Consider the following 11,514-nt stretch of genomic DNA (forward strand, 5'->3'; position numbering starts at 1 on the left):
TATTATTATTATTATTATATAATATAATAATATTAATAATAATAATAATAATAATAATAATATATTATTATTATTATTATTATTATTATTATTATTATTATTATATAATATAATAATATTAATAATAATAATAATAATAATAATAATATATTATTATTATTATTATTATTATTATTATTATTATTATTATTATTATTATTATTGATTCTTACGTGAAGCGGAACCTTTACTAGCAGGTTTATCTTGGGGCTCAAATTCATGTAGCTCACAACATCCGGTCTTGTTTCCTGTTTCCATATATGGAGCCGCATTTTGCTGCAACGATGCCAGTCGGAATCATCCAGAGCCTTCAGAAGTGAATCAGCTAATCAATAAAGTTCTCTTATTTTACGATGATGTGAATGGCTCCATCCCGTCAGAACCAGCAGAATGAACCGCCTGAGTTCGGCCGTCCCCGCAGAGCAGTACCTCGGTAATGTCGGAACTGCATATCCTCATTTGTATTGGCTCGGTTCGGTTCTGATTCTATGAACATATTTTTGTCTGTTATTTTCTTCCCCCGTAGCGGACAGCCAGGTTCTGTTCTACCTGAATGATGCCGTGACCCAGTTGCTGGACCATAAGGAGGAGTACACCCAGTTCGGCCTGGTTCGGTACTTCGCAGAATAGTAGGTCCCGTATTAAACAGAACCGTCCGGCTTAACCCGTCCGAACCGCTTTAAACACAAGATAGCTTTGTATTAATTTAACGAAACAAAATATGTGGTTTAGCCTATATATTTTTTATTTTTACTATGAAATGGTTCCGAAGTTTCTTTGTTTGAATTTTGACCCCATCTGACATAATCCAAAAACGAAAATAAATAAATAAATCAAAATAAAATAAAAATTTCAGAGCTGGATTAAATTTGGAAAATAGTAAAAATAATAAAATGATGTATTATTTTATTATTTTTGTTTAATCTAGTTTAATTGAAATATGAATTAATTTGGACTAAAGGTCACAACAAAATAAACAAAAAACATATATATAATTTATCGCCCAGCAAAATTAGTTATTGTGAGAGTCATACCCACAATTCAACTAAAATGTAATTATTTTTGTTTTAAATCGCTATCCCTTGTGATTGAAGATATTACTAGATACAACAACCACTCAGAATAAAATGGCTGCAAAATTAGGTAACTGTCTACCAATATATATAAATCACCTTTTTGTTACAATTTTTTTAAGGGAAAAGAAAATCAAACCAAATTCAAGCTCTGCTCAACTACTTTTATTTCAAGGTAACTTTTGGCCCCTGAAATGTGAAATTTGCTCGGCCCCCAACCAAAAGTCAAGAACAGTAAAAATTTGGACAAGAAAGTAGAAAACAACTAATTTCTTTTTATAAAACAACAGTACAACCTTTATGTATTTGATCTTTAAGGATTTCTGGATTTCATAAAAATGTTATTACTGAGTAGGTCAAAATAAAAAATTGAAAAATTGCAATAAACTAATATTTGCATTTTTAATTTAATGAATTTTGTGGCTTGTGAGTAGTTTAAATTTGGACATTCTGACCCCGCTGGCTGTGAGTACATTGTTTAATTTAATTTGGAAGATGACTCGGTTTCATTCCTGTCGGGCCCATCACACCAGAACTGCTTCCTTAAACATGTTTTTTGTGTGTTTTTAGCTTCAGCAGTGTGAAGAACAGCAACCATGTCCTCTTCAGGGAGTTGAACTACATCAGAGCCACGCAGCACAACAGAGCGTCCTTCATCAGAGTCTTCTGGAGATGCTTCAGGCAGATCGGCAAGAGTGGAGGTGAGTGAGGCGATGCCGCAGCATCTTAAAACGATGAAGTCTAAATCAGAAATTATATCAACAATTTTTACGAAACACGGTGGCAGCAGACAAATGAGCAGATTTCATGACCTAAAGGAGAAATCATAAAATATGCAAATTACTGACAGATCAGTAATTTGCTGCATTTTTGTTGACCATATTTAACATTTTAAAAATACATTTGCTTAATGAAAACACACCGATTTAAAACAATTCTTGTGTTTTGATAAAACGTTTTTACGCTAGGTGAAGTAGATTTTTACTTAGCAAAACTGTAATAGTGACACTATTTTTGCATCAAAAAACAATTAATGAATACATTTATTTTTCTAATTCTTCAAAATGAATAATCTAATACTTAAATTAATTGATGGCAATATATTAATGTGTATTTAATTACTAATTTATCTGGTCACATACTTTGTTTATTCTGCTGAGCTGACCTAATGTCAACATGTTCGACTTTATAGTTATTGAGTTTTTACATGAAGCTGTGAAACCTTTGACCTTTGACCCCTCCTGTACTGATTGTTGCTGTGCATCTTGTGTTGTAGATTTGCTGTCGGTGCCGGAGTACAGGTCCCTGCTGCAGCTGCTGTGCCCTGACTTCCCACTGGAGGCAGTGCAGAGCGCCTCCAGGTGGTAACAGCTTCATGTTGCACTCAGCAGAGATGCTAATCAGAAAACGCCATGAAGAGAGAAAATATTTAAACTAGAGCTGCTCTGATAGGTGCTAGCTTGTTTGGCCCAGGGCATTAACAGGCTGGGACCACCCCTGATGTTACTTCACCAGAATAAATCAATTTTAAATGGATAAAGCAACAGATTTACAATGCAAAAATAAAATCCAATGTGTTAAGTAGAAAAGAGAACATCCTGAACATGCCCATTATGAGAGTTCTGGATCTTTTCAAAGATTCAGATTCTTGACATCTTGTTCCCACGTGCAGCTCGTTAACTTCGCTTTATTCTTTCTGTCATTCTGCAGAATTGTTCTGGCAGACGACATCTCTGATGGCCTGATGTCTTTCTCTGACTTCATTTATGCCTTCCAGCTGCAGTTCTGCTACCAAGGTACAGCCGGTTCAGAAAACACAAGAAAATTCAACATTTAGGTCAAACTGTTTGGTCCGCCTCTTCACCTTTTTTTCCTGATGAGCCAAATACGAACCAGTTCCTCCTGTTGTTGTCCTGCAGAGTTCCTGGACAGCGTCCAGGTGATCTACCAGGATCTGCTAGCCGGGAAGAGTCCCAACACCGTCATCGTCCCCACGTCGTCCTCCGTCGAGCAGCTTGTCTCCGTGGCAACAGAGGAGAGCGACAGGGAGGAGCAGCAGCAGGACGCCGTGGATTCGTCCACGCTGGCTGAGTGTGTGGACGCACTTTGTGAACGGTTCAAGCACAGGTGAGCAGCCCATGAAAAGTCTCATCATCGCAGCATGCCTGTTGTTTTTGTGAATGCTTTACGTTTTTCTGCGAGCAGCTGTCCCTCCAGGACGTGCCTGAGGGAAGTACTGGAGCAGACAGACAAAGTTTCTTATTACGGCTTCCTCCAGAGTCTGGCCAACCATGAGAGCATCAACCAAACGATCGGTGGGTTCAGCAGAAACACACATAACTTTACCCAAAAAACAAAAATATTCCAGCTGTATGAACTGTAGCAGTAATTGTCAAGTAATTTAGTGATTGATTGTTAACTGCAGTGTACAGATTTTAAAAAAAAATCTTTTACTGAAAGAACAACACACTCAGAGCAATAATTAGGCCAAAATTTTACAAAAAATACATACATTTAGCACTTAAAATAAAAACACCTCTGTAAATATGTTTTAGCCAAAACTCAAGTGGTCTAGATTTAACTTTATCTGGTTAAAATTCTCTAAAGGAATGCTTAAATCAAAATGGTTTCTTACTCTACCACACAAGAAGATTATTTTTTTTATTAATATTTTCCATTTTTTTCTGTTTACTTTCTGATTGTTGTCTATAATTTTGTAAATTTTAAGAATTTCATACAAATTCAAGAAACTTATGAACATCCCTGACTATCCTCTTTGAGACTCTTAGTAAAACATAGTGACTTCAGTCAGAGGCTTCTCCAAATTCGCTGTAATACAGACTACTGCAGGAGTTCTTTCCTGCCCACAGCCATCACCAACTCTAATGACTGAAGAATTTTTAATTAATATGAGTTACAACAACATTTAATTTCCATGATTAAATTTGAATTAGATAAACTGAGTTTGTGTGTGTGACCTGCTTCAGGAGCGTTACCCAGCAAGGAGGAGCTGCTCATCGACCCAGAAATGGACCAAGAACTCGACAAGCTGTGAGAACAAACTCATTTAGTTTACAGTCACTGGGTTTTATTAGCGATATTGCACTAAAATTAATTAAAATTTGATCTGAATTACATTAAAAATAAAGAATGACTGTTAGTTTCAATTAATTTGGCTTTAGTTGTATGCAAAATACGATTGAATAACCTATCAAGGTGAAATTACCAAATACACTGGTAATATCTTAGTGGAAATATCTCAGTACACTTGAAATGAGACAAAAACTAAATACGTAACTTTTCAGCAAGATAAAGGAGCTCATTTTAAGTAAATAATTACTTAATATTGATGAAAAAATACTAGTTCAACTGGCAGATTATTTCACTTATAACATGGGAAAAATGTTGAGTTATATAGGGAAATAATCTGCCAGTGGAACTAGCATTTTAATCAACAATGAGGAATTATTTACTTAAAACAAGCTCCTTTATCTTGCTAAAAAGTTACGTTTTTGTCTTATTTCAAATGTAGTATGACATTTTCACTAGAAACTCGACCAGAAATACATATGGACCTTTTGTTTTTGCAGTGTAAACAGTGCAATGAATGCATGTGTGGTGGTGTTTTGAGAGTTGTCTTTCTGCCTGAATGAACCCAGAATCGCTCAGATCTCTGTGAGCCCCGGCAGCAACAGCAGCGGCAGCGCCATTGGGGGGCTGAAGGAGGTGCAGAGGCGCGCCTCCCCACGCAGGAACATCCACCACCGGAGGAAGATGGAGGTGGAGAGCGACGGCTCCACCGAGGAAACGGACTCCTCTGAAAACTGAACCGGGTCCATGCAGTCCGTCTCAAAGAGCAGAGTCGCCATATGGAGGGCTTAGTCTTAGCAGGCAAACACATTCTAATAAAAAACTGCAATACAAACCCACATTACGTCAGATAGTGCCGTAAAAACACGCATGACAGAGATATCAAAGTGACATCATTTGATCTGTACACTTTTCCACTTTTTCTCTGTAAACTAAGAAATATCGTTCATTTTTTAAGTTTATAGTTCATTATTCAGCGCCTCTTATCTTTCTGATACAGACTTTCTTGTGCAATCTTAGACTTTCTCAGTCTTTCTGAAACTGTTCACATTTTTTTCCCTTTGGGTTTTACTCATTTTCATTGGAACTCTTGTAGCTGTGCATTTTCAGAGGAATTTAGCTTAACATATTTTAAGCTGGTTAGCTGGGTTTAGCTTGCCTTAGCTTCTCTTACTGTATTTGAGTGTAACATAGTTGGCTTAGCTAATTTTAGCCTAGCTTAACCCAAATCTAGCTTTGCTTACTTTGATTTAGTTTTTCTTGGTTTAATGTAGCTTAGCCAAGATTAGCATGTGTTAGCTTCACTAAGTTTATGTCAGATTAGCTTGATTCAACTTAGTTTACCTTAACTTAACCTTTCTTGACTTAGTTCGGTTTAACTTAGCTTGGTAGCTAAACCTTAATTTAACTTAGTTTGGGTTAGTTTAGTGTACCTTAGGTTCACTAAGCTAAAATAAAGTGAGAGATAAACTGACTTAGCTTTAATTTAGCTTTCCTTAGCATCTCCTAATTTTGCTCAGTTTTGTTAGTTCTGTAGCCTGCATTATGTTAACTTAGTTTAGCTATCCAAACATAGCTAAGGCTAGTTTAACAATTAGCCCAAAATACATTAGCTTGATTTTAGCTTTGTTTAGGTCAAATCATGAGCGTTCCTCTTTTTTTCTTGAGCTATTTGTTATTTTTATACACAAAACTCTCAAGTCATTCTCAAGCAAAGCTAATAATCTTTTATCTCTAATTGAATTTGTGCTAAGCTAACCTGCTGTCATTTCATTGTGCCACCATGAATGTTACATCAGTTTTAAATCTGAACTTATCAAAGTAGTAGGTTTAATAAAGTTCTTTTTAAATAAATTTTATCTGATTGAGTAAATTCAATGCAGCTGCATAGCAATAATTAAGGACTTTGAAAGAGCTTCAGAAAGCACAGAGAACAATTTAATAGATTACTAATAAGTCTAAGTAAAATCTGAAGAGCATCTGGATGTGAACAGAAACATTTTTCAGTTGTTTGTACCTTTTATTTTTATCTTTGTTTCTTAAAGTAATATTTCTGATGTAAAGCTCAGTTTTGCGTTTGCTAATGTCAAAATTTTAGATCGTTACATCTGTGGTATTTATGGAAAACAAGCTCTATTGAAATGTTGACAACAAAGCAAACATTTTATGAATGTACCTTACAAACAACATGTAGCCTATCTGTTCTTGAAGATGTCATATATGAATAAATGTAGAAATACTAAATCAGTCCGTCCCATTCATGTAGTCAATAGTTGCAAGCGTCTCTTCTTCGTTTCTGACCTGCTGCTGCGTTAGATGTTTATGATAAATTAGATATTAACCCTGTGTCAGTCACCTGTTTATGCAATTATGACTTCTTACTATGAAATGATTTAAAATCTAATTCAAAATGTCTGCAGCTTCCCTCACTGATTAATAAAAGATGTAACTGTGATGCCATTAAAGGTTTCTGGGTCATTATTGGTTAGAATTAATGTCAAATTGATATGGAGGCAGTTTTTATTCACTTCTATGTAACACTGTGGGATTTTTTCTGGAAAAATCAAGACCTTGTAGAAACTCTGTACAGAAAATATACTTTTGCTTTAAGATGAATAATATAACAAAAAGAAAGAAAAGGTTTGTAAAAACTAACAAAAAGCCAGAAACTAAATGCATCTTTTACATCACAATTTTACAAATTAAAATACAAAACTGTTTAAATTCACAAGGCCACAATGTTAATTTTCAAAAACCAGATTAAACACGAAGTTCAGAACTAACAAGGAAATTTTCAGTGATGAATAAATTATTGTTTTCAACAAACTGTCATTTAACAACAGAAAATCCAAATTCACCATTAATCTCTAAATAAATCAAATAAACATACCATGATCTGAGACTTTTGTCGTAAACTTGATTTATTGACATGAAAACCCAGAGTTAGCTTCAGTCTGAGCTTCTTCATTTTACAACACTGATATCATGCGGCGCTACACCCAGCCACAGCGTATGGTAATACCTCCTATACAAACATACATACAGGATTTATACAGGAGACTCTGTGATGAGGAGGATGATGAAGATGATGGCGTATGTACAGTGAATGTTCGTGCTGTTAAGAGTCACAGAGCTGGAACGCAAAGAAAGGACACTTCCTGGAGGAGCAGCTCAGAGTGGTGCGCCTCAGGTGGTTGCCATGGAAACGAGACACAGCTACATTTCTCCATTATGGCCGAAGAGGCAGTTGGGTTCAAGAGTGTTTTTTTTTTTTTTTTTTTTTTTTTTTTTTTTAAAGGGGCTTTAATAAAAAGTTTTTGGAATTTTTTTTACTTAGTTCTGGATCATACTTTGATTTAAATAAGGCATAAAATCTTTTTTGACAATAAAATATGGATTCTATCTTTAAGGTGGTTTTATCCTCTTCTTATATAGACTTAAAGGGGCAGTACTAATTTAAAACAGACTTTTTTTTTTAGCATTACATCATTTTATTATGTTATTTTCTCATCACAAACATACCTGGAGTGTTGCTTTGATTCTTCCATGCGTGTTTGAGAAAACCTTTTTCTGCAGAAACATGCCAGCTATCAACCTAAGTCTTAGGACCGTTTCCACAGCAACCAGCTCTGAGGCGATCAGTCGCACCGAGCCGCAGGACCACTCATCTGAACACAACCTGCTGTTTGGTTTGTTTGTTTGCTTTTTTCAGGTTCGGTTCTGTGTCTCTGAAGTGGGTCAGTTAGTGCAGAAAAAAAAAGAAAAACAGGCACTGTTATCAAACATGGAAATAAAAACATTTTTGGTGCTTCACCCTCTCAGGCTTTATCTGCTCAAACTCCAAAAGTTTCAACTTTGTTTTGCTGAGGCTGCAATGACGGACGCAGCCACCAGAGGGCAGCGCAACATGAAAGCTCCCTCAGTGACGTCAGGATGATTACTGCCGCTGTCAGCTTTCATCCAAAAGCAGCAGCTAGACTTAAATTTGCACATTTTGGTTCTACGTACCTGATTCAAGGCACAGCTCCTCCCCCTTTTATCTCCTTCAGACTAGTCAGCAGCAATTAGCAAATTGCTGCTGAACTGAGCTTCTGCTGAACTCATTATAGGAGCTACTTCTCAGTGAAACACCGGTAAAAATGGGTTAAAGGGTTAATAGAGGAGCCATGTTGTTACAGCTTCCTGAGTTTTAGAAAAAGCAGGAGCTTTTAAAGAGACAGAGACCCAATTTCAAGGCATAAATTGTGATGACATATTTGATATATATACTATATATTTCATACATATATGATTGTGCTATAAAATTGCACTAAATGCCAGGAAAATACATAATGCTTCCCCTTTAAAACTGGGATGTAAATAAAAACTCCGTTATAAATACATTTTGAGTCGGACGTGTTTAGAGCTGTTTTATGAACAAAGTTTATTGGGGTTTCCTTTATGTTGCTGCATTTTAAGAAAAAAATTTTTGTCAGCATTATTACCACCTCCTTATTTCACATGTCATTATTTCTTGTCTGAAATTATCTTATTTGTTGCAATACCTCAAAACATTTTCCTTTTTGGTCCTATCTGTTTCAAGTTGAATGTTTAATATTCAATCCAGGTTTGAGCAGATAAAGCAGAAGAAACATCAGCATCCTCTCGCTCACACACACACACACACACACACACACACACACACACACACACACACACACACAGATTGCACAGCGTCATTTCGGCCTTGACTCGTTGCTCAGCTGCAGGAACCCTGTGTGAACGTTTTCAGTCACATTTGGAAGCAAAAGGAAAGCAGCAAACATAAATGAGGCACCTTCACCATTAAAACAGAAGATTGTCGAGTCTAAATGTTAGAAAATACAGAGTCTGTGTTTTGTTTTGCGTTTTTTGGAAACATCAGCGTGTGCAAAGAGACGAGCAGATGAAGGTCTCCGTCACTGTGGAGATAAAAATCTGCTCCGTTGATTCATCCTGCAGCTGCAGACCCTTAAAACACTATTTCTGTTTGTGTTAGAAATCTATTTTGCTTTTAATAAAATCATAAATATAGCTGAAGGAGATCTCTCTAGATTTGAAGGCATGCATAATTTTTATTCTAAACCATATTAAGCCCCACTTAGGTGTAGATAAAACATCTTAAACTTAATTATAATATTTAGTTTTAAATTGTCCCAAACTGATACATTTTACAGATTTTTTTGTTTATAAATGTTTAAAATTTCACCTGCTTTTGTTTCATTAAAATAACTTGTGTTGTATTTTATAGCTGGAAGAGGAATCAGAGACGCCTCAGATGTTCATGGTCTCCACAGATCATGCAGCCAAGCTCCAAATGTCTCTGCAGCAGCAGAAATGTTGTTCTCCCAACTCTGCAGCTTCACTTTCAGGTGAAGATTCCCTTCTCTGATGAATCCTTTCGGATTGTTTAGGACATTTGGAGAAAGTAAGCTAAGAGCTACACTGCCCCCTATGGGTCTGGCATGGTTAAAACAACGCAGAGGGGCGGATTTGTGCAGGTTCATGTGGATGAAAACTTTTCTGAAACCAATCCCGTGTGTATGATTTTTTTTAAAAGATGCAGCAGAGATATTTGGTTTTGTAAAGACCGGGCTCTGTGTGTACGATACGACGTCGTACCGTCGATAGAGGAAAAAAAGGGAGTAAAATTTCCACCAACAAAACTCAATAATTTTGAGAATAATCTCAGAAATGATTTAGAAAAACAGTGACATTCTTAGCTCAAAAAGTCAAAAGTTTGCTTGTAAAAAAACTAAATAATTTTCAGATTAATCTCAGAAAATTTCTAAAAAAAAAACTTGGAAATTTCTGAGTTTCAAAAGTCCGACATTTTCAACTTTAAAACTCAAGTCGAATATTTTTGACTTTTGAAACTCAGAAATCTCCAAGTATTTTTACTAGAAAATTTCTAAGATTTATCTAAACATTTCTGAGTTTTTTTTTTGCCAATTTGTTGACTTTTCAAGCTCAATAATTTTCTTGTTTTTTTCTAGAAAATTAGCATTTTTCTTCAAGCAAATTTTCACCTTTTAAAGCTCAAATTGCTGAGATTTTTCTAGAAAATTTATAGAAAAAATAAGGAAACTTGAGATCAAGCTAAAAATTTCTGAGCTTTTCGGTGGAAATTTACTCGTTTTTTTCTATCCAGAATGGTCCTAATATGCCATCACTGTATGAGGCCTTCTATAAATTATCTTTTTATTATTCAAGCTGCAAAAAAACATTTTTTTTTTTCTGAAACGTTTAATATAGACTACCTTTGGATTGTGGGCCTGCAAGCTGCACTAATATTAGAGTAAAAGCAGCTTTTTGTGCCTTTTTTATCTGTTTAGTTTTGAAGCTTTCTTCTTCTTCTCCTTCAAGTTGTTTCCACCTTTTAAAGCTGTTTGGCGCCACCTAGTGGTCTTTTAAAGCATCTCTGCTGTTTTGTGTCCTTTTAGTGATTTTTCCAATTGTTTGTCTGTGACTGAAGTTTTAAACGGTGAGTAAAATATCCAAGCATGGGTACATGTAAATAACTTCTGTTAATAAATGGTGAATATAAAGTGATTATTGGGGACGTTTCAGTGAGTTCAGTCGTTTTGGTCCTCAGAGGGATTCGCCCGGCCACTCGGACCGGTCAGAACGCTGAATGAACCCACCATGCAGAGAGGAAGTTCTGGTGGTCCAGTCCGGGCGTAGCATGCACACGGTGAGGCTTCAGTCTGAGGAAGAGGATGATGAGGAGGAGGACGGGTCATTCGATGAAGATGTCCTCAGTGGGACAGGAGTAACCGACGTGCTCCTTGTAGAACTGCTGGAACGCCCGTCTGCACAGAGCAGGAAGTAATCAGATTACTCACTGGGGGGGAACCAGTCCATCCATCCAGTTATCCATCCATCCAGTTATCCATCCATCCATCCATCCATCCATCCATCCATCCGTCCGTCCGTCCGTCCATCCAACCATCCATCCATCCATCCATTTTTTCTTCTCTCCTCCTGACTGTTACCTTTCTTCAGTAACACATTTTTGTTCTTTTCCATTTTACCAAATATCAGGAATCTCACCAACTCCTCTAAAATCTTCCAGTTTCATAATTTTCACTAAAACAGGTGTGAACTCAAAATGAATCTTGAAACATATTTTGATTTCCTTTCAGGAATCAAAGAAACATTTTAAACTCTGATCACTTCTGAAGTCAAGTCAGTGCAGCTTATTTTTTATTTTTCCTTAAATAATTTTGTTTGGTACTTGAAGTACACTGACAAATAATAGTTATGATTACTAATAAAAGAATCAAAATAGCAA

General features: G+C 36.0%; 1 protein-coding gene across 1 annotated transcript; it reads left to right on the forward strand.

Moving 5' to 3' along the window:
- Positions 1–261: 261 nt before the first annotated feature.
- cstpp1 (centriolar satellite-associated tubulin polyglutamylase complex regulator 1) lies at positions 262–6,662 on the forward strand. Its single transcript, XM_015019776.1, has 9 exons — positions 262–472; positions 566–668; positions 1,683–1,813; positions 2,389–2,473; positions 2,823–2,908; positions 3,032–3,239; positions 3,318–3,427; positions 4,100–4,163; positions 4,772–6,662. Exons 1-9 carry the CDS (start codon positions 430–432, stop codon positions 4,938–4,940), a joined length of 999 nt encoding a protein of 332 aa, XP_014875262.1. The 5' UTR covers positions 262–429; the 3' UTR covers positions 4,941–6,662.
- Positions 6,663–11,514: the final 4,852 nt, after the last annotated feature.

This window comes from Poecilia latipinna, unplaced genomic scaffold (genome assembly GCF_001443285.1).
Source record: "Poecilia latipinna isolate Pla-1442-1.1 unplaced genomic scaffold, P_latipinna-1.0 Scaffold2481, whole genome shotgun sequence".
NCBI classification, from domain to species: domain Eukaryota; kingdom Metazoa; phylum Chordata; class Actinopteri; order Cyprinodontiformes; family Poeciliidae; genus Poecilia; species Poecilia latipinna.

Bases quoted from the DNA above. Each gene is read 5' to 3' on its own strand.
- cstpp1 (XM_015019776.1), top strand. From the start codon at position 430: ATGAACCGCCTGAGTTCGGCCGTCCCCGCAGAGCAGTACCTCG. The intron at 2,909-3,031 runs GTACAGCCGGTT...GTTGTCCTGCAG, and splicing joins GCTGCAGTTCTGCTACCAAG to AGTTCCTGGACAGCGTCCAG. The intron at 4,164-4,771 runs GTGAGAACAAAC...GAATGAACCCAG, and splicing joins GACCAAGAACTCGACAAGCT to AATCGCTCAGATCTCTGTGA.